Source organism: Bubalus bubalis, chromosome 13 (assembly GCF_019923935.1).
Source record: "Bubalus bubalis isolate 160015118507 breed Murrah chromosome 13, NDDB_SH_1, whole genome shotgun sequence".
Taxonomy (NCBI): domain Eukaryota; kingdom Metazoa; phylum Chordata; class Mammalia; order Artiodactyla; family Bovidae; genus Bubalus; species Bubalus bubalis.
Genome location: NC_059169.1, coordinates 74,151,044 through 74,174,062, shown reverse-complemented (window position 1 = coordinate 74,174,062; position 23,019 = coordinate 74,151,044). Strand labels below are relative to the sequence as shown.

The window sequence follows — 23,019 nt, the reverse complement described above, 5'->3', positions numbered from 1 at the left end:
ATAAGCAGTTGGACATTGGCAGCCAGAGTGAAAGCTATCTCCCAGGGAGAGATGAAACTGGAATGGGTGATACCCCAAAGCCTTGCAGGAGAAAAAGAAACTTATAATATGCCAAGTATTTCACAAAGCAAACCTGTGAAGTAGGTACTAATTATCTATATTTTTCAGATGGTAAAATTGAGGCTTAGGGAGGTTAATTATCCTGCCCAAGCATGGAACAGTGATTCAAATTTAGGTCTGTATGGCTACAGAGCTTATGCCAGGAATAGGAAATGTGCTTTCCCCGCACCCCTTGGGTCTCTAATGAGCCTTCTCCTTGGAGAACGGAAGTAAGGGGGTGGGGAATTTGTTTTTATGGCCTTGGGTCTTGTCAGCTCAATACATTGACCTTCAAGACAAAGTGTGAGTAAAAGCTGCCTGATGAATGTTGGATTCCCAGGGAAGCTGGTTCTGAGGAGATGAGCATGCAGGGGTTTGTTACGCAGTGCTGTTGGGATCATCCCCTGCGGAAGGAAAGGATTTACGCAGGATTGGGCACAGGGTGGTTTGGTCCAGGAGGAGTGTATGATCTTTGTCAACTCTTCAGTGGAAGCACTTCCAAAGAGAGCTAAGAACTGCGGGCTGTCTGTGGCCACACTCCCAGAGGCTCGGGGGATAGGCCTTCATTCCTGAATGGAGAAATGGGTGCCACGCCAGTGTCCACACAGCGCTCTTAATTTGCTTGTATACCCTGGGAGCAGCATGGCTTTGGAGGCTAGTTGTTGGGGAACTAGATGAAGCAAAGCTGGCAAACAAGCTTAGGGAGCAAGCTCTGTATACGCCACCTTGGCCCCTTGGCTTCAAAGGCGCAGTTGCCCTTACTCTGTAGCTTGAGTGAGTGTGCGGGCGGATGGGTTTCTTCCACAAGCTTTCAGTGACCACCAGTCATTTGTTCTAGGCTCTGAGTACATTACTGTGAGCAAGAATGGACAGGCTCCATACTCTGTAAACTAGAGTCTGTAGTGTGCTCCCTGAGACAGACCTCAGGCAATACTGGTCCTAATGAAAACAGTTACACACGGATAGATAAGGTCACTGAAGAAAGAAATACTGTTTTGTGAGTGTGAATAACAAAGGAACATAGTCTGGAGGTCAAGGGAATTTCTCTGAGAAAATAATGCTGAAGTGAGTCATTGGCTGTCACTCTCCCTGGTCTTGGGAAATCTGAGAAAACATCCCCTCTTGTACCTGTTCTCTTGTCTCCATCTGCCTTTCTTTAATGAATGTGGAGACAGTGGAAACAACACAGCTGTCTCACAAGTGACAAGTTGACGGGAGTGTTTGGGGGAAATTTACTCAGAATAGAATTCAGATGTCCTCATCTAGAAACAAAGGTAATTATGTGAAGAGATAATATGTTAATTAGCTTGACTGGCTTAATTGTTTCACGTGCATATAAAACCATGTTGCACACCTTAAATATACAGCTTTACTTAAAGATAGAATGTAATGTTTTAATTAAAAATATCAGCTGTCCAAAAAAATAGTTGAGCCTGGGAACCATATGTACCATTCTTTTTTCCTTTTCCTTCTCCCTTTTTTTCCTTTAAATATTTGTTTGTTTATTTTTGGCTGTGCTGGGTCTTCGCCGCTGTCTGCAGGATTTCTCTGGTGGTGGTGCCCGGGCTTCTCACTGCAGTGGCTTCTTTGGTTGCAGAGCCTGGGCTGTAGGGCCGATGGCCTTTGGTAGCTGCAGTCGCTGGCTTCGTTGCCCTGGGGCATGTGGGATCTTCCTGGACCAGGGATTGAACCAGTGTCCCCTGCATTGCAAGGTGAACTCCTAACCGCTGGACCACCAGCGAAGGCCTCTTCCCAACTTAATGCATTGGAGCTTTTGGGAAGCCCATTTCCATAATCTCTTGGTATAAAAAGTTATATATGATTGACATACTGTCGTCATTGTGTTCTAGTTTTCATTACAAGGGTATAGTATTTTGGCAACCTTTTGAATTAAATAAGCTAGTAGGCTTACCTTAGGAACTTTCCGTTTTATTTTAATAATGATGACAATGCAGTATGAGTTCCAGACTTGTTTTTATCAATTAACTTCAGGCACATAATCTTTTTTTTAAGTTGGCCAGTTGCTTGTATTAGATTCAATTATTGTACTGAATATGACTCTTAAATTTATTTTATAATACGTAGTTACTTCACTTAGAACTGTTGTCTTGTTTGATGGCCTGAATTGTGGTCTCAGGCAGTTTGACCACAGGGTCTTCTGACCTGGTTATGTATTGAAGAACTGTGGTCTCAACAGGAGCTCTGAAACATTCTTGTCTTCCCTTTACCTTAGCAGCGTGTCAGGGAACCAGCAATAAGGGGACAGTGGCAGGCTGGAAAATGTTTCACTCTACGGGTGTTTTCCCCTTCTCCCCCTTATTTTAAGGTAGATCTCTGGAATAGGTTTCCCTTTGAGAATGCAATGAGATTTATTAAAGGTTAATTCCATAGCCTGGATTTATTCTGATAACACCATCATTGTCATTACATTAACAGTAGCTAATGTTTCTTTAACAGTATCCAGTCATTAAAATAATAACTCTGTTGCTCCCGCATGCTAGTCTGTTCTTCTGTTAGGGATGTGGCAGAGTAAGCAACGGAGAAGGCAATGGCACCCCACTCCAGTACTCTTGCCTGGAAAATCCCATGGACGGAGGAGCCTGGTAGGTGGCAGTCCATGGGGTCGCGCAGAGTCGGACACGACTGAGCAACTTCACTTTCACTTCTCACTTTCATGCATTGGAGAAGGAAATGGCAAGCCACTCCAGTGTTCTTGCCTGGAGAATCCCAGGGACGGGGGAGCCTGGTGGGCTGCTGTCTATGGGGTCGCACAGAGTCGGACACGACTGAAGTGACTTAGCAGCAGCAGCAGAGTAAGCAAAACGGACGAAACAGCTGCCTCGTGCAGGTTGCATTCTAGAGGAGAGGGAGAATGACAATGAACAGGGAAGTGTATAGCAAGTGCTGAGCGCTCTGAAGAAGTAACTCAGGGTAAAGAGTGCAGAAAGCAGCTGAGGATGCTGTTTTCATCAGGTGGGAAAGGGCCTCACCGATAAGGTGGGCCTTGAGCAGAGACCTGAAGGGAGTTGAATGCCCTTCACATATTTGGGGGAGGAACGTTCTAGACAGAAGTAACAGCAAATCAAAGGCCCTCAGGTGGGATGCTGCTGGGAACATTGATAGATCTGTGTGGTTAGAGTCAAGTGAGTGAAAGTGGTAGGGGGTGAGGCTGTGGATCTCAGTGGACTGTATCATCTGAGACATTACAGGATTTTTACAGTGAATGCCATGGGAGGCTAGTAGCCATAGAGAGGAGGCATGGATGGCGATGGTGGAGCCGGACTGCCCTGGTTAGAATCCTGGCTTCACCACTGGTGATTGTGAGACTTTGGACGAATGATAACTTTTTGATGCCCTTCTTGCTTCTGTGTGAAATGGGATAAAAATAAAGTTGCTATGAGGATCAAGTGAGGTAAAATTTTTAAGTGCTTAGGAAAGTATCTGGCACGTAGTAAGCATTATGTAGATGTCTGTTAAATAAACTGAAAGGCTTTGAACAGAACAGTGTCATCTGACTTCTGTTTTAATATGGTCACTCTGGCTGCTGTATTGGGACTAAAGTGGACACGGACGATAATCCTACAAGAGATGATGGTGGCCTGGATTAGGGTGGTAGCCCTGCAGTTGGTGAGAAGGACATGGAGTCCAGATATAATTTGAAGGTATTGCTGACAGGCTATGTCAGTTGATTGGATGTGGAACGTGAGAAAAAGGAGCTATTCAGGGTAAATCCATGGTTTCAGACTGAGTACCTGGAAGGATGGAGGTGACTTTTACTACATTATGGAAGGTTGCTGGAGGAATAGGTTCATGAGTAAGAATCAGTTCTTAAGTGGAGATTTTGAGTTTGAAATGTCTCCTGAATATTCAGATGGAGAGTTTGAGTAAGCAGCTGGTTGTATAATTTGGGACTTTAGGGGAGAGCTGTAAATTTGGGAGTTGTAGTTACACAGATGGGATTTAAAGCCTTGGGATTGGATGAGGCTACGTAAGAATGAGTGTGGACAGAGAGGAGAGGCTTGAGGACTGAAATCAGGGCCTTCTCAGGTTAAAATGTCAGGAAGATGAGAATCTAGATATGTGGAGACCGAAAAAGGAGTGTCTGGGGAAGTGGGAGGAAAATCACTAGAGACTGTGGTAACCTGACCCCAAGTGAAGAAAGCGTTTGGAGGAGGAGGAGACAATAAAGTCTCAGATAATCTGATAGGTCTGCAAGATGAGAACTGAACGTTCGCTTGACATTGCGGAGAGCTTTTTAAGCACAGGCAGCCATGTTAGTGGAGTGGTGGAGGAGAGAGCCTGTCTAGAGCAGAACACAGCGGCAGAGAAGGAACTGTGGTCAGCCAGCAGAGACAGCTCACTCAGAGCCTTGTGGTGGAGAGAGGCAGAGACACGGGACAGTGGGTGGGAAGGATGAAGGAGCCTGCCCTTTCCAGGGGTGTGACCGCGAGTCCATTTGCTCACTTCCCCATGCCTCAGTTTCCTCACTTGTAAAATGGAAAAAATAAACAGATTGTGTGAGAATTAAATGGTTAATTTATTTAAAACATTTAAATATATTAAATGTCACTTAACGTGTTTGTTATCTATTGCTATATAACATATCACCACAGGCTTAGTAGCATAAAATAGCACGCACTTTTGATACCATAGTTTCTGTGGCTCAGGAGTTTCCTGGCGTGGCTTAGTTGGGCGGATGCAGTCAGGGTGTTACACAAGGGTGCAAGTATCAGCGGGTGGGGATCATTGAGGGCCATCTTAGAGTCTTCTGCCACGTTTGGTAAGCTCTCTGTTCCCTGGTGGCTCAGACAGTAGAGAATCTGCCTGCAGTGCAGGAGGTTTAGGTTCGATCCCTGGGTCAGGAAGATTTTCCAGGAGAAGGGAATGGCTACCCACCCCAGTGTTCTTCTTTCTTGGAGAATTCCATGGTCAGAGAAGCTTGGAAAGCCACGTATAGTCCATGCGATTGCAAAGAGTCGGACACTGCTGAGCAACTAACGCTTTCACTTTGGGCTTCCCTGGTGGCTCAGAGGGTAAAGAGTCTGGCCTGCAATGCAGGAGACCTGGGTTCAATCCCCTGGGTCAGGAAGAGCCCCTGGAGAAGAGAATGGCAGCCCACTCCAGTATTCTTGCCTGGAGAATCCCACGGACAGAGTAGTCTGGTGGGCTTGGGGTCCACCAGTCCTTGGGGTCGCAAAGAGTTGGACTTGACTGAGCCACTAACACACACATATCACCATTGTTATTCTGTTGGGAGAATAAAGAAAGGACTGGAGGGGAGAAAGGGTAGCACTGAAGGAGAGACATCCTAGGCTAGACTACAGGCAAAAATTCAGTGCGCATGTGGAGGGAGTCGCCACAGTTCATCTTTTAAGAGGGGAGAGCAGAGTAGAAGGCTCCCCTGTGGCTAAGTGGTAGACTTAGAAGCTTTCAGATGGTTCAGTGGAAGAGGAAGTCGGGTTATCATCTTGGAGGGAAGAGGAGGCAAGAGGCGTTACAGGGTTGAGGAGTGACGTGAACGTGCGGCCTGCCTGCAGTGGCTTTCCCGCTGCAGATGACGGTTGACCAGGGAGAGGGAGTTAAATCGCCCAGCATATTGAAGGGCTTACTTGATGTTAGTCGCCAAGGATTTCAGGGGAGACCATTTAGCATGGTTGTCTTTCTTCAGATGCTCAGGTGCAAGTGTGGAGGAGGAATAACACAATCAAATAAAACAATACATAGATTAATTAATAAGATAAGCAGTATTACTAGTATCACTTGACTTTAATCAGGGTTAGATTCTGCCAGGCCAGTATGATGGAGGGAGTTAGGGACAAGAGAATGATTATAGTGATGGGCTGTGAAATGTAGTTCCATCTCAGAGAGAAGGGAGGACATAAGCAGACAGGGACAAAGTCAGTGATGTGAAGGATGGAAGAATTGTTGGAGCCAAAGTACTGAGGAGAGGGCCAGGGAGTTAGGAGACGGTGGTCAGAAGGGTTCCTTGAAATGCAGTTTATGGAAAGGGTACTGTTCTTGATAATGAGAAAGTCTTAACAGTATTTGAATCAGAAACTTGGAATATGATGAAGAAAAGCCACTATCTTTCCCCTAAGGACTTTATTAATTAGGGAGTTTAGCTCACCATTGATTGTTAGAGCAGGCTGCTATCTGTAGAACTCCATTTCCTCTTTGTGTTAGAGTAATTGACAAGAAGATTTCTTTGGGCTAAAAATCAGACAAATCCAGAAGCAAAGGCTAACTTGTTAGGCAGTATTTCAAGATTGAGGACATGAGGACTATGTAATAATTTACATAGTCTGAGGATTCAGGGTTTTATTTGATGTAACAGTATTTGCCCAGATCGGTTTCACATCTTGTATTTAGTTCTGACAGGGAATGTTGACAGTTGCTTCTTCGGCTCACCGTGACAGTACCTGGAGTTTCCTTTTGGGCACCAGCGCTCTGCCTTTTCAGTCTGGTGATTCTAAGGTTTTGACTATCCCTCCCCAAAGGTGTCACTGGCTCAGGCTGGCGGTGCAGGGATCTCATCTCTGGCTCAGTAACAGGCCAGACGAAGGACCCGTGACCTGATCAGAGCCACAAGAGAAAAACGATTTTGCTGGGGATTTGGGGAAGAACTCTTCTTCTTCAGGAGTGGCTTCAGCCGTCGTGCTACATAGGGGGGAAGGCTGTCAAAGAAGTGAGTTAGTGTGGTGAGGAGAAGAGCTGAGAGATGGTGAGAGTCCTGGTGATGGTATTTGAGCCCTTAATCAGGCCACCTTAGCACTCCTTCTGGAATATTTAGTTACTTTTGCCAGTAAATCTTCTGTATGCCTGAGTGGGTTTTCTTCTCATCTGTAATCAAAGCAGACCTAATAGGTAGGTACAGTTATCATAAGAAATTTGCCAAATCTTGTAAGCTTGCATGAATAGTGGAGCACAGTATAGTTGAAACTTTAAGATGTGGAATCTTCAAAACTCCTTTTCCTTTAGAGGATGTAAAGGATGGTGTAGCAAAGAGAGCATTTGACCAGTCTGGAGTCTTTGACTAATACTAGCTAACCATGTCATTTCAGTCCTCTGAGCCTCGGTTTTGTCATCTATAGAATGAGGAGAGCAGTGCAGTTTTGCGGGGTGATTGGGAGGATTAAGTGGGATTGTGGGTGTAAAATCGATCGCATGGCGCCTGACACCGTGGGCTCCCTTCCCCTACGTCTTTTCCAGGCTTCTGGCATGTTTTTAACACAGTAGTTGTTCGGTTTATTTTAGTGTAAGGAATGAACAAATACCATTAGGGTCTTCTTAAATTTTTACTCAGTTCAAAGCTCTGCAGTTGAACTAATAGTCATGTGGTTCTTCTTGTAAATGAAACTTTGTTAGATAGGATTTTTCCCTTTCCAGCTTTGGAAGCGCTCTTTGACTCTGTTATACATTCATGTTATCATTCCAGACCTACTGTGGAAAGTAAAACTGACACCTGACACTCACAGAGCACTTGCTGTGTGAGGCATTGCGCTTCATACTTCACGTGTAGCATCGTACTCCTCCAGAGTAGGGCCATCATAAACTATGAACTGCTTCCTGAGCCCCATCTGTGTCTTAGAAGAAATAACAGGTGGCCATACTAGGTTATATGCTCTTAACCTTTTGAGATTTTGATTGCATATATCTGATTGCACCCACAATATAGTGTATTGGTTAAAGCATAGGCATTGGAACTAGAGTGCCTGGATTTGAATCCTGGGTCCTCATTTGCCAGTTATATACCCTTGGCTAAATTTTATAATCCCTGGCTGCTCCAAATTCATAGTCTGTGCAGTGGGGATAATGCCTCATATAGATGTGAGGTATAAATGTTTGAAAAGTGCATATCACAGTGTCAGGAAAGTAGTGTTATATAAATGCTAGTTGTTACATTGAATAATTTCTTTTTATTTCAGCAGATCCTTCATCATATTAGTTATCTTATACATAATAAAACATGACTTTTCAAATCATCTTAAGCTCAGTAGTGTCTCTACATTACGTGTCAGTGTTATTCTCCAAGAAGCCTTTCCTGGCCGCCTTTCTCATCTCTGAACTTTTATTAGACTTACTTGGGAACATAAATTAGCACTTCATTATTGTTAAGCTATATGACCAGTTTTAGTTTTGTGTCACCAACTCAGTTGGTGTTAAACACTTGGAGAGCTAAAATCATTTCTTAGGTATCTTAATATCTCTTTAGTGCAAAACATAATCAGAGCTTGCTGTTTAGTGGTCAGTTAGGACAGACAGAAAGTAAAATCAGATCAGATCAGATCAGTCGCTCAGTCATGTTCAACTCTTTGCGACCCCATGAATCGCAGCACGCCAGGCCTCCCTGTCCATCAGCAACTCCCGGAGTTCACGCAGACTCACGTCCATCGAGTCAGTGATGCCATCCAGCCATCTCATCCTCTGTCGTCCCCTTCTCCTCTTGCCCCCAATCCCTCCCAACATCAGAGTCTTTTCCAATGAGTCAACTCTTCGCATGAGGTGGCCAAAGTACTGGAGTTTCAGCTTTAGCATCATTCCTTCCAAAGAAATCCCAGGGCTAATCTCCTTGAGAATGGACTGGTTGGATCTCCTTGCAGTCCAAGGGACTCTCAAGACTCTTCTCCAACACCACAGTTCAAAAGCATCAATTCTTCGGCACTCAGCCTTCTTCACAGTCCAACTCTCACATCCATACATGACCACAGGAAAAACCATACATAGCCTTGACTAGACAAACCTTTGTTGGCAAAGTAATGTCTCTGCTTTTGAATATGCTATCTAGGTTGGTCATAACTTTCCTTCCAAGGAGTAAGCGTCTTTTAATTTCATGGCTGCAGTCACCATCTGCAGTGATTTTGGAGCCCAGAAAAATAAAGTCCGACACTGTTTCCACTGTTTCCCCATCTATTTCCCATGAAATGATGGGACCGGATGCCACGACCTTCGTTTTCTGAATGTTGAGCTTTAAGCCAACTTTGTCACTCTCCACTTTCACCTTCATCAAGAGGCTTTTGAGTTCCTCTTCACTTTCTGCCATAAGGGTGGTGTCATCTGCATATCTGAGGTTATTGATATTTCTCCTGGCAATCTTGATTCCAGCTTATGTTTCTTCCAGTCCAGTGTTTCTCATGATGTACTCTGCATAGAAGTTAAACAAACAGGGTGGCAATATACAGCTTTGACGTACTCCTTTTCCTATTTGGAACCAGTCTGTTGTTCCATGTCCAGTTCGAAACGGTATATCACTTTATGCTTAAAAGGATTTGTTAGCTTGTTGCATCCAAAACCTAGTTTAATAGTGTTTTGTTTTGTTTTAGGTTCCTAAATATTTGTCGCAGCAATGGGCTAAAGCCCCTGGAAGAGGTGAAGTTGGGAAGCTGAGGATTGCCAAGTAAGTTATTTATGAATTTTTGACATTTTATGAAACTTGTTTGAATTTATTTTACAAGTACTTTTAAATGTAATGAGTTCTTTTTCAAACAGAGAATTTATCTGGAAAATAAGAAATGATGAGCTTACCAAGGCTTGTTAAGAGCTGGTTAGGTGCCCTGTAAGGATTTGTGTGTGCACATGCGCGCGCGCACACACACACACACACTCCTCTAATGACAAGTATAAATATCAAGTACAATTTGCTGCTAAAATCTATTGGCAGTAAAGTAGCAGAGTATGTAGTTCCCTCATCCGTCCTCTGCATCTTTGAGGAGGTATGCTTGAGTTGGCCATTGAAGGATTTTGCCATTGTGCCACCATACCTATTTATAGAGGCTTTGGAAGAGGGTAGGGAATACCTTGCAAACAGCACAAGAGTGTTTGGTGTTTCCTGGTTGAGGAACTGGCCTTTTTGAAAGGGAAGCCCCTGTAGCTCAGCTGGTGTCAGCCACAGGCCTTGTGTTCCCTTCTTTCTGTCCATTCATTCATAGTCCAGCTCTAATCCGATATCCACTCCCACTCCTCCACTGAAACAGCTCTTTTCTGCCACCAGTATCCTCCTCTTTATCACTGAGTTTTTGCTTGTTAACAGACTACCCCAAAGTTTAGTGGCTTAGAACAAAACCATTTTATTTATTTTTAATTCTGTGGGGGCAGTTCTAGACAGTTCTTGTTGTGGCTGACCTGGCTGGTCTTCCTGGCTAGAATGATCTTGCCTGTGTGTCTGGGGTTGGCTTACTGTCAGCCGGGGCCGGGGCCACCTGTGTTTCCTCTCCATCGTGTTCATTCCCATGATGGTGAAAGAGTTCCTACAGCGAAAGACAGGGAAGCCCCGCGGCACAAACACTTAGCAAACCTGTGCTTGCGTCATGTTTGCCACATGTGACTTGCAGTAGACGCCGCCTCCAGGTGGGATTTGCGGTAAAGAATTGGTTGCCTTTTTTAAAAAAAATACAGAAACAGTCTACCATATTCATGGGCTTCCCTGGTGGCTCAGTGGTAAAGAATCTGCCTGCAGTGGAGGAGATGTAAGAGGCAAGAGTTTAATCCCTGGGTTGGGAAGATCCCCTGGAGGAGGAAATGGCCACGCACTCCAGTATTCATGCTTAGAGAATCCCATGGACAGAGGAGCCTGGCAGGCTACAGTCCATGGGGTGCCAGAGTTGGACACGACTGAGCACAAGCACCGCATCCGTATTCTAAAATGCAAGGGTCAACTAGCAGCCCTTCTCGGTGGGCCTTCAGCATAACTTGACAGGGTTGATCACTTCTACCCTCACACCGTGCTGTTTTCATCTCACTTCTGAGACATCGCTCTGTTGGTGGCTCCTTCTCATCTTCTCAGTCTCTGAATGTTATTTGAACCCCCTCTGGAGGTGTTCTTTGGAGGAGCAACGCTATGTTCTTGGATGGCGTCATGTCTTTAAAGTAAGAAACTTTGACACTTTCTTGTGTTTATGCCCCTAAGTACTTTTTGTTCTTTATCTTACTTACCTTTGTTTCAGACAGATCTTTTAGTTCTTCCTTTTGTTTTCACAAGCCATATTGGAAGCAGGCCTGCTTTTATATCCAGAGTTCTGAAATTAGGTAGAGACTGGTAGTATCTTAAGAATCTACTAACATTTAATAGCAGAACCAGCGTGAATTCAGTCCTTTGAGTGGTAAGAAAACTCAAGCAGCTTCCAGTTCTGGCCCTGTCACTTACTGTCCGTGAGACTGTGGACAGACACTTAATCTTCTGAGCTTAGATTCCCTTCCTTTCCCTGCCATGAATATTGCATTCCTGAAAATCTCTGTGTACAGAAAATACCTAGTTTAGGAATATAAAATCTTTCTCTTGGTATGAGGAAGAGGGAGTTAGTATGGGAAATAGAGTCAAAGGAGCTGAGGTGTAGGGAGACCTATGCAAGCCCTGAAGGTGAAAGTGTAAGTCACTCAGTCGTGTCCGACTCTTTGTGACCCCATGTACTTCTCCAGGCCAGAATACTGGAATGGGTAGCCTTTCCCTTCTCCAGGGGATCTTCCCCGCCCAGGAATCGAACCCAGGTCTCTCGCATTGCAAGTGGTTTCTTTACCAGCTGAGCCACATGGGAAGCCTATGCAAGCCCTAAGTACTGCTTTGATGCCTAAAGCATCTACTAAAGATAGCATGCTAACTAGTCAGTATGGGTGTGCTGCGATTTTTCTTGATCACTCTTTGGAAGAAAATTTCAAACGTGTCCTTAGTTTAAAGCAGGTATTTTATATAGTCACATCCAGTATGCCTAGGGTAGCCATGTCCCCATGTTATGGCCGGTTTACATGTTTTACAGTTTACGAAGTTTTCTGTGCAGTTATTAATAGTGTCCCTTCTTTTACTCCCAGAGTATCCTGGTTTTGGCAATAAACTGTATGTAACTTCCGTGCTGGCTCAGGTGGTAGAGAATCTGCCTGCAATGCAGTGAGACCTGGGTTTGATCCCTGGGTCGGGAAGATCCCCTGGAGGAAAAAATAGCAACCTACTCCAGTATTCTTGACTGCCCTGGTGGCTCATACGGTAAAGCGTCTGCCTACAATGCTGGAGACCCGAGTTAGATCCCTGGATTGGGAAGATCTCCTGCAAAAGAAATGGCAACCCACTGCAGTATTCTTGCCTGGAAAATCCCATGGACAGAGGACCCTGGCAGGCTATAGTCCATGGGGTCACAAAGAGTTGGACACAACTGAGCAATTAATACACACTTGCCCTTAATAATAACAGATGTATGTGTATTTTCAGTTCAGTTCAATCACGCAGTCGTGTCCAACTCTTTGCGACCCCATGAATCACAGCATGCCAGGCCTCCCTGTCCATCATCAACTCCCGGAGTTTACTCAAACTCATGTCCATTGAATCGGTGATGCCATCCAGCCATCTCATCTTCTGTCGTCCCCTTCTCCTCTTGCCCCCAATCCCTCCCAGCATCAGGGTCTTTTCCAATGAGTCAACTCTTCGCATGAGGTGGCCAAAGTATTGGAGTTTCAGCTTCAGCATCAGTCCTTCCAATGAACACCCAGGACTGATCTCCTTTAGGATGTGTATTTTATATGTAGATTAAAAGCCTAGCAGATTTTCTGCTGCTGCTGCTAAGTTGCCTCAGTCGTGTCCGACTCTGTGCAACCCCATAGACGGCAGCCCACCAGGCTCCCCCGTCCCTGGGATTCTCCAGGCAAGAACACTGGAGTGGGTTGCCATTTCCTTCTCCAATGCATGAAAGTGAAAAGTGAGAGGGAAGTCGCTCAGTTGTGTCTGACTCTTAGGGACCCCATGGACTGCAGCCCACCAGGCTCCTCCATCCATGGGATTTTCCAGGCAAGAGTACTGGAGTGTGGTGCCATTGCCTTCTCCGTAGAAGAGCTAGATGCTGTTAATGATGAGAACAGATATATAGTGATTGGTTCCCCAAAATTGCTATAGAAATGCTTGAAAAGAGCTTGTTCTGGAGTATGTCTCCTGACTATCTCATTTATGTTTCTAATTTACTTATTTTTCATTCTTCTTACTGATTACTAGAGTCACTATTAAATAAGTGTAGGATAAGTGAGGAATGGTTTAGCAGTGCATGTGACTAGGTTATCAAGACTTAATTTCAGCTAAATAGGAGTCATTAAAGTTTTGTGGCTGTAAACAAAAGGCTTCATTTATTGGACAATTGTTGTTTTTCGTGAAGTGGGCTGATAACCCCACTCTTCTCTGTCAGTTAGCTTACAGGGCAGACATTGTGTTCCATTTTCAGTGCTGTGCTTAGAGACATGGACAAATAAGTTCATTCAGTGGAGTGAGACTAGGACAGTGAGAAAACGAAAATCAATTTCATGTGAGGAGCATTTGAAGGGACTGTGGCCATTCAAGAGAAGATCTAGGGCAAACCAGGTGAAACTCTCTTGTTTTTAAAAACTGCTGCTGCTGCTGCTGCTAAGTCGCTTCAGTTGTGTCTGACTCTGTGCGACCCCATGGACGGCAGCCCACCAGGCTCCCCCGTCCCTGGGATTCTCCAAGCAAGAACACTGGAGTGGGTTGCCATTTCCTTCTCCAATGCATGAAAGTGAAAAGTGAAAGTGAAGTCGCTCAGTCGTGTCCGACTCTTAGCGACCCCATGGACTGCAGCCTACCAGGCTCCTCCATCCATGGGATTTTCCAGGCAAGAGTACTGGAGTGGGGTGCCATTGCCTTCTCCATTTAAAACTAGAATATGTATAATTAAGTATTGATGTTTAGAGGCAGAGTAACCCTTTATGGGTTATCTGTGTGGTTCAAAAAACATGTATTTGGGTAAAAAAATAAAAAACAGCTAAGGTTTTAAAAAAGCAGTGTGCCATACTCATACTGATAAGGAGAGTATGGACTCAGGACTCCGTCAGCTCTGGGCTTTATCCAGACCTTGTCATTTACCAGCCGTTTGACTCTGAGGAAGTTGCTTATTACCCTTTCTTATTTCCTCATCTGTTAAAAGGAGATGGTATTAATACCTCATGGATTCAGTGTGTGTAAAATACTTAGTAAGTGTTCACGTACCGTCATAACTACCCAGTACAGGCATAGACCGCGTCATGTCTGATGTCTTCTCTCCTGCTCCGATCTCCCAGAGTTAAACAGCAGCAGCAGCTTCCTGTGCGATTGGCCAAGAACTGAAAGAGGGCTTATGGAGTAGAGGAATCGAGAGTGGCAGAGAGGGGAGGGGGAGACGCGCAGCTGCGAATGCAGCTCTTCCTCAGTGTGGTCTGTTGACACCTGAGAAAGAGGAGAGTCTAGTTATGAACAAGCTGAGAGTAACAGCCTAGTGTAACAGTTGCCAACATTTGGGCCGTTTTCATCAGGCATTCCCTACCACATCCCTAAATCATTGTACTTGCTTTTTTTTTTAATACCTTTGAACATCTGATGGGTACTGCATTTTAATTCGTTTACAGTTTTGCTTTAATTTTAAAACCAGCCTTTCTACATAACCATCCTGCCTCAGAAAACTTCAGTTTTTAAAATCTTTGATAAATGTCATGTTTTACTGACAGTCATACAGTCTGTGCTAATACAGCTTCTCTCAGAGATGTGTAATTTCTAGTTTTATTTCTAAACACATTTAACATTCAAGGTCGTGGGGGCCCACTAATAATGGAAAATATGCAAATAAAAATCAGTGAGATAATTTTCTGTTATAAAAATTGACTGTGTTTAGAACAGAGTTACACTGTGGATAGGAGTTTAAATCGGTACAAACCTTCTGAAGGGCAGTCTGGCAACACACATGTATATTAATGCACATATATATATGTACACACACGTACGTATATGTACATGTCTCATACACACAAGCACAGATATACACTGCTGCTCAAAACAAAGCAAGATGACAGTCCACTGTTTCTCTCCCGGTCAGCTCGCCGCGCAAGCATTATGTGCAGTTCTTGGTGCTGCCCTTACAGAAAGACATTGAGAGACTCATCTCGCAGAGGGGGACTCAGACAGTGAGAAAGCTAGGATGTTAATAATAAAATCCTTGTGCCTTTGACCTAGCAATTCCATCAATTTCTAAAACCTATCCTGTGGAAATAACAAGTGTGCTTGTTATACTTGTTAGTGATGCAAAGATTGATACTCGTTTGATGCAAAGATTGATAATCGTTTCAGCATGGTTTGTTATGGAGAAAAATGAGTAGCATCCTCAAATTTCTTAGTAAGGGATTAATTAAGTAAACTGGGGACATTTTAATATTGCTTAATATTTTTCATTTGAAACAGTCTCAAGCAGCAGAAAAGTTGGAAGAACAATATAAAGAACTTTTCCACCAGATAGGTCCATGTAATACAGCATTCTTCTGTGACTTCAGGGACTTCCCTGGCAGTTCAGTGGTTAAGACTCCATGCTTCCACTGCAGGGAACTCAGGTCTGACCCCTGGTCAGGGAACTAAGAACCTGCTTGCAGTGCAGTGCGGTCAAAAATAAAATGAAATATTCGCGTGGGATTAATGTGAATTTTTTTCTCCTATAGGATTATAAATAGAATAGTTAGGAGAACCAAGTGAAAGTGAAGTCGCTCAGTCATGTCCGACTCTTTGTGACCCCATGGACTGTAGCCTACCAGGCTCCTCTGTCCATGGGATTTTCCAGGCAATAGTACTGGAGTGGATTGCCTTTCCTTCTCCAGGGGATCTTCCCGACCCAGGGATCGAAGCCAGGTCTCCCGCATTGTAGACAGACGCTTTACCGTCTGAGCCACCAGGGAAGTCCTAATATTAATCTCTGTAAATGTAATATTTTAATGTACATACGAAGTTGTGTTTCTTTTATTAATAGTTCTTAGCTTACATTTGGAAAAAACATGAAATTAAATAATTGAAATGTTTTCTTTTCTCTCTTTCAGAAATCAAGGAAGGACCGAGGTAAGATTATTTCTATGGAAATTTTATTTAAAACACGAGATTATTTTACTATGCATTAGGGTTAGTAAAAAGAGGGTAGTGTCTGCTCTGGAAAACTCCGCATGAAACTGGTGGCTGGTCAGGAAAACATAGTAGTATAAATGCCGCTCTTGTGTGAGTGAATAGGCTCCTTTCTAGTTGCTCATACTTAGCATTTTTCTACTTTGACTTAAATATCCCCTCTCTTAGTACTATGAAAACTAGTATTGCTTCAGTAATACTTTAACATTATTTCAGAGTGGCAAATGTATTTGACACAGATTTTTGAAGGCCTTAGATTTTGACCCATTGAGTCTAGAACATAATTTGTGGTACCTGTCACGTACTAGAGAGATACTTAAATAATACTTCATAATCTTTCTATGTGATTGAGAGATCAGCACTTTATAAATCCCTTTGATGAAAAATTTGGGGAGATATGGTAAAAAGCATTTTGAAAGATTGGGTCTTTCAAAAAAGACCTACTGGGTCTTTTCATTCTAAACCTCAATATTGAGTTATCCTTATAAATATTTAGTTGTATTTGTTGAAATATTTGAAAGTAAAACAGCACCATGTACTCATATGGTAGTCATTGGATCTGAAAAAGAAAGCCATCCTCTGCTTATGGGAGTGTTTAAGATCTCTTCCCCCTGCTTCAGGCAGTTGCTTTCTTAATACTTACTGTTCACTCATTCAGCAAATACTGGTTTTCTTCTGTGTGCCGGACATTTTGCTCAGAGATGGGTGGATGAACAAATGGATGGATGGATAGTTCTGTTTGTCTATCCATCCATCCACCTAATATTTATATAATTTATTTACAGGTATAAATATAACAAGACGTGGTTCCTTGACCGCAAATACCTTAGGGAAACAAGTTACTTCTATTTTACAAATTGAGTTTTTTCAGCCATAGACATTTGAAAGCTGTCTTTATAATGGTAGATTAACCCCATTGTTCAGACAAATAGATTTATGACTAATTAGTAAAGCTTATTTGATAAAATTTTTAAAAGTGCTTCATAAAATGATTGGAAAAGATTCACATTAAAATATTTGATCTATAGTCACAGTTTCTGTACAGATACTTTGAATACAAAAGTATATTGTAATAAGCTCTCGTTAATGTGTCTACTAGGTTTCATTTACTTTGAATGAGGATCTTGCAAATATTCATGATATTGGTGGAAAACCGGCTTCAGTCAGTGCTCCTAGAGAACATCCATTTGTCTTACAAAGTGTCGGAGGACAGACATTAACCGTGTTCACTGAGAGCTCCTCAGGTGAGTGGGCACAGAATCATTTAAATGCAATTCCTGGATGTGTCGTGTAGATTATCTCTCTCAACACACTCTCGAAGGTCATTACCAGGGCTGTTCCACCTATGGTTCTTTCTACCTCTAATTCACATTATGCTACTTCTCTGCTCAGTGCTGGAAGTCCTTTCCTGTGATTGATGAATTTTTGACTGTTACTGGAAGGGTTTAATTTCCATTTGGGGCATGAAGAAATAGAACAAAGCAGATGGAAGAGTGTGGTGCATCAAGCTGTCTTCTAGGATGTTGAGGAAACAGTATTATGAGTTTTGCCAAGATAAGGTCATCCTTGCCTGTTTTGGTAAATTGATATTCAGCAACTGTAAATTGTGTTTTAAAAAATACTGCTTAATACTAGGGAATATTTAGTCAAAATATAGGAAATACTTTGGCTCTTGTGTGCTTTCTGTATTTCTTAATGCATAGGGATTGACTTCTTTTAATTGATATCTACTTCTAAGAACCTCTGCATGATTTTTAATTTTGTTTGTTTGCTCTTAAATGTTTTAATAGTTCAGTAAAAGGGGAGCAGGTGTTTCAGTTTGTGAATTAAATATAGAGGGGACTTTTTTGGTGGCATATGTAAGAGTATATGTTCATTTTCATTGTTTCTTGGTTTTTAAGCTTCACTGAATTTGCAATACTACTAGTAAAGCAACAGGCTACCTCATTTTAACAGAACTAATTTCTCATACCTAATTCAGAAAGTTTATTTGGTTGTATAAAAAAAAAATTCCATGGTTTGTTGTATTTTCATTAAACATTACAAAGAAAGGTATAAGAAATTATATGTTAAGAACATTATTGTTTTAACAGAATATACAGTTGATCCTTGAAAAATGGGAAGGTTAAGGACACGAAGACTCACAGTTGAAAACACAGGTATAATTTACAGTGGGCTCTTCGTGTCCAGGGTTCCTCCATGTTTGCAATTGTGTGTGCTCGAAGTCAGCAAGTATAGATTGAATAGTGGTTTTTACCATTGAGAAAAATCCGCATTTAAGTAGACCCTTGAAGTTCAAACCCATGTTCTTCAGGGGTCAGCTGTACTCCAGCAAATTTTTGTGGTGTCTTAGATTGCCAGTATCTGCATAAACTGATGTCAGAAAATCATTGGGTTTTTTTTTCCCCTTGGATGTAGAGTTTAAAAAGTGGTAAATTGTAAATTTTCTGTCATGTGGTTTAAAGTTAAGGAAGGTGAAATTGTTATTTACTCAATTGTGTCCAAATCTTTGCGAGCTCATGGACTGTAGCCCACCAGGCTCCTCTGTCCATGGAATTCTCCAGACAAGAACACTGGAGTGGGTTGCCATTCCTTTCTCCCAGGGATCAAACCTTGGTCTCCTGCGCTGCAGGCAGATTGTGTACCATCAGCCACCAGGGTTTGTTTTATTTCATTATTCTGTTGCCATAATTTTTAGTGTAATATTACGGGAAGTAGAGAACGTTAAACATATGCATTTTCTCCTGGAGAAGATTCAACCATTCAACAAATGTTTATTGTGTCTACATTGTGCAGGGCACAGCATAGGCACAATTAGTCTAGCAACTGGTTGGATTTAATAAGACCTGTCGAACCTGTGAGGTTTCCTCTACTTCTATGGTTGCTCCTGGAGTGGAAGAGGCATGGCACCAAAATGATAAAAAGGAAACAGTCTGAAAAAAGAGCCTGAGGTGGGGAAACTTGTAATTCCTTGGTAGAAAAAGGCACCCTGTTTCGGATTTTTTACCTTTTATCAGGTTGGTAGTTTTTCTGAAGTATGACTCATTGCTGGTACTTACACAAAAGACGGTGATTTAGAAAGCTGAGGTTTGTTATCGTCAAAATTAATCTTTCGTATTTAATCTTGTAAATCCTTTCGTTAGTGTTGTGCTCTTTCTGAACATGTTGTATTCACATTTGGGGTTACAGTATACTCCAAAGTGAATATGGCTTTATGAGGATTATCTTGCCAGGAATATGGAAAAGGATCAAGACTGTTCTTCTTCTGGAGTTTGTACAGTATGTTCTTTGTAGAACTGTGATAATGCAAGTGAGGTCTAAGTTGCCGTTAGATGGTGCACACTCCAAAGCAAGTCTTTGGTGCCTAATGTCAGTTGTTCTGTCTCATGTCATTGTTCCCTAACTCTCTTTGCACCTTTCTTTTTTTTCTATATATATTTTTGATTTTATTTGGCTGCATTGGGTCTTAGTTACAGCATGCGGGGTCTAGTTCCCTGACCAGGAGTCTAACCTGGACCCTCTCTATTGGGAGCACAGTGTCTTCACCACTGGACCACCAGGGAAGTCCCTCTTTGCATCTTTCCATGGCTTAATTTCCTTGAGGACAAAGGTGGAAGCTGAAGGCTATTGCAGTAATCCAGGGAACGGATGACAGAGATTTGGATCAGCGTGGTAACAGTGACAAAGGTCTAGTCTCTCATCTGATGTTCCGTCCCATCCTTTGTTGTCTTAACAGACAATCCACTTGGGTTTCTCATCACCTGAAATGCAGAAGATACAAAATCAGCTTGACTTCTTCATTCCTTTATTCTCCATATGTCTGTATCTCTGTCAGTGATACATCGTTCTGTTCTGAGCCTCCTCTGACTCTCACGTTCAGTCAGTTGCTTGTTAGGTTATTTCTATAGTAGAAATACACATTTCCTTCTTGTTTTTTTTTTTTTTTTAAATAATATTCGTTTTTATTCATTTGGTTCTGCCGGATCTTAACTGCGGTTCATGCAGTGTGTTTTAGCCGTGGCCTGTGGAATCTGGTTCCCTGACGAGGGACTGAACTCGATCCCCCTCCATTGAGAGTGCGGAGTCTTAGCCACTGAAACACCAGGGATGAACCATGTACACATTTCTTGATACCACTTAACCCACTGTCCTCGGAACACTTCAGCTGTCCTCTCTACCCTCCAAGCTTCTAGAATCCCTTCTCCCTCCCCAGAGCCTCCTGACACTGCTGCCTCTCCTTTTCCCCTTATTTTCCTCTGCCAGGGATTTGTTTGCTTTTTATAGTCATAACTAGCTTTCCCTTTATGACTCCAGTCTTTGATGATTCTTCCTTCATCTAGACTTTTATGGCAGTAAGGTTTGTATTACTCATTTTATCCCTGAATTAAACCTTATGGGCAGGGGACCATGTCTCATGCTTATTGCCAGAGTGTCTCATATAGGACTGAATACAGCACTTGGGCTCGCTAAAGCAAATACGTATTGAAATAGTTGGTTTTCTCCTAAGTATTACTGGTATTCTAAAGGTACTCTTTAGACTGGTTTTAAGTAAGATGGCTTGTTAGTGACAAAGGGTAGATTTTCTTATTTCAAAGTTAAGTCTTTTTCTTAAGAACCTTGAGATTCAAAATTGAATGTTAAATTCCTTTGTTCCCTACGTTATTTCTTGCTCATTATATTTTGGCACGAATGATTCTTTTACTTTTTCTTTGCCAATTAGATTAGTTCAGTGCTGTGTGATGTGACACTTGGTTGACCACTAGACACGTTATCATATTGCTTGGTGCATTTCCTGTGTGCTGAGAATCAGTTATATAATTTTCAGAGGTTTGAATTAAGCTTTATGTGTATCTGTGTGTGCTTTATAGCATTCAAACTACAGCTGTTTTCTTCTGTTGAATTTTTTTCTTATCACTGCTTTTACATGATTTTTGCTGTTGTGTAAATGATCACCATCTGCATATTGCTAGTTGCCATTCATTGCAATAGAACTCTGAGTTGTTTTTTTAAGTATAGTTGATTTACAGTGTTGTGTTAATTTACAATGTTGTGTGTTAATTTCTGCCGTACAGCAAATGATTCAGTTATATACACATATATTCTTTTAAAAATTCTTTTGGTTTATGGTTTATCATAGCTACATGTGCTATACAGTCAGACCTTGTTTATCACTTCTATGTATAATGGTTTCTGTGTCTGTGAGTCTCTGTTTTGTAAATAAGTACCATATTTTTAGATTTCACGTATAAATGATGTCAGGTGACATCTGTCTTTGACCTGCTTCACTTAGTCTGATAATCTTTATGTCCATCTGCGTTGCTGCAACTGGCATTATTCCATTCTTTTTGTGGCTGAGTGGTATTCCACTGTGCATGTGTAAATGCTGCATCGTCTTCATCCATCCGTTGGTGGACATTCAGGTTGTCTCCATGTCTTGGCTATTGTGAGTAGTGCTGCTCATAACTATATGGTTTAGGAAAATTGAAGGAACTTTTTGTTAATGTTTACATCTTTTTCGTCATTAAGCAGTGATAGTTAGGAGAAGGCAATGGCACCCCACTCCAGTACTCTTGCCTGGAAAATCCCATGGACGGAGGAGCCTAGTAGACTGCAGTCCATGGGGTCGCTAGGAGTCGGACATGACTGTATAACTTTCAAGTAGACAACCTAAGCGACTTCACTTTCACTTTTCATTTTCATGCATTGGAGAAGGAAATGGCAAGCCACTCCAGTGTTCTTGCCTGGAGAATCCCAGGGACGGGGGACCCTGGTGGGCTGCCTTCTCTGGGGTCACACAGAGTCGGACACAACTGAAGCTACTTGGCAGTGATAGTTAGCAAATGGACAATGTATTGTACACTTATTTTGTCCACTGTGTTGAGTACTCCTTAGCATCTATTTCACACAACAAACCTATGAGGTGGAAACCACTGTCATTTAATTGAGGAGAGAAACGGGGCTTACTTAGGATATAATTTGACCAACATGCAGCTGGTAGACCTGTGCCCTTAATCATCATACTGGTGGTTTTCAGAGTGTAGGTGCAAAATTAATTTTGTGAGTAACGGACAGCATTGAAAAAAAGAAAGAAATTGAATGGGGGAAAAATGAACTTTTATATTTGGGAACATTTCAAACACATGCTGAAGTAGAATAATATAAACTCACCCAGCTTTTTTAAGGTGCTGTTGGTGATTAAGAGGGGCTTCCCAGGTGACTTGGTGGTAAGGAATCCACCTGCCAAGCAGGAGGTGTGGGTTTAATCTCTGGGTCGGGGTGATCCCCTGGAGAAGGGAATGACAACCCACTCCAGTGTTCTTGCCTGGGAAATCCCATGGACAGAGGAGCCTGGCAGGCTACAGTCCATGGGGTTGCAAAGAGTCAGACACGACTTAGGGACTAAACAGCAGCAGCAGTGATTAAAAACAAATTACTTTTGTAAAAAGATATTTCCCTTTTTTCAAATATGTTTGCATCCCTCATTGTCCTGCTGTGTTTTATTTCTAAGCCTTTATAAAGTCTATAAATCACTGTGATTTTATCTAAATGATACATTGCTTCACTTATTATAAACCTCAGTTCCTTTGTAAATTGCCTATTGGGTTTGCCCTGCAGAAACAAAAATAATCTGTCTGATCATTGTCTGCAAATTATGAGTATGTTTTTAACCTGCCACTTTCCAGATACAAAGCTGTGTTTATATATTATGTAGTGCAGTGATTTCCACCTGGGAGGCTGCTTCGCATCATCTAGAGACATTTTTGAAGACTTACTTCCTTGGTGGCTCAGTGGTAAAGAATCCACCTGCCAATACAGGAGCTGCAGGAGACGGGTTCAGTCTCTCGGTCAGGATGTCCCCCTGGCGATGGAACTGGCAACCCACTTCGGTATTCTTGCCTGGAGAATCCCATGGACAGAGGAGCCTGGCTAGCTACAGTCCATGGGGTCACAACAAGTTGAACATGACTGAGTGACTTGAGCACGCACACAGAGACATTTTTGACTGTCACCCTGGGTGCGTGTTCCTG

General features: G+C 42.5%; 1 protein-coding gene across 2 annotated transcripts in view; it reads left to right on the top strand.

Moving 5' to 3' along the window:
• GTF2F2 (general transcription factor IIF subunit 2) overlaps positions 1-23,019 on the top strand; it is a 135,972-nt gene that overhangs the window by 5,116 nt on the left and 107,837 nt on the right. For both annotated transcript variants that reach the window (XM_006053388.3, XM_044926827.2), the window contains exons 2-4: positions 9,420-9,493; positions 15,913-15,931; positions 17,091-17,235. In XM_006053388.3, coding sequence (XP_006053450.1) covers positions 9,420-9,493; positions 15,913-15,931; positions 17,091-17,235 — 238 coding nt within the window. The remainder of the gene's footprint in view (positions 1-9,419; positions 9,494-15,912; positions 15,932-17,090; positions 17,236-23,019) is intronic.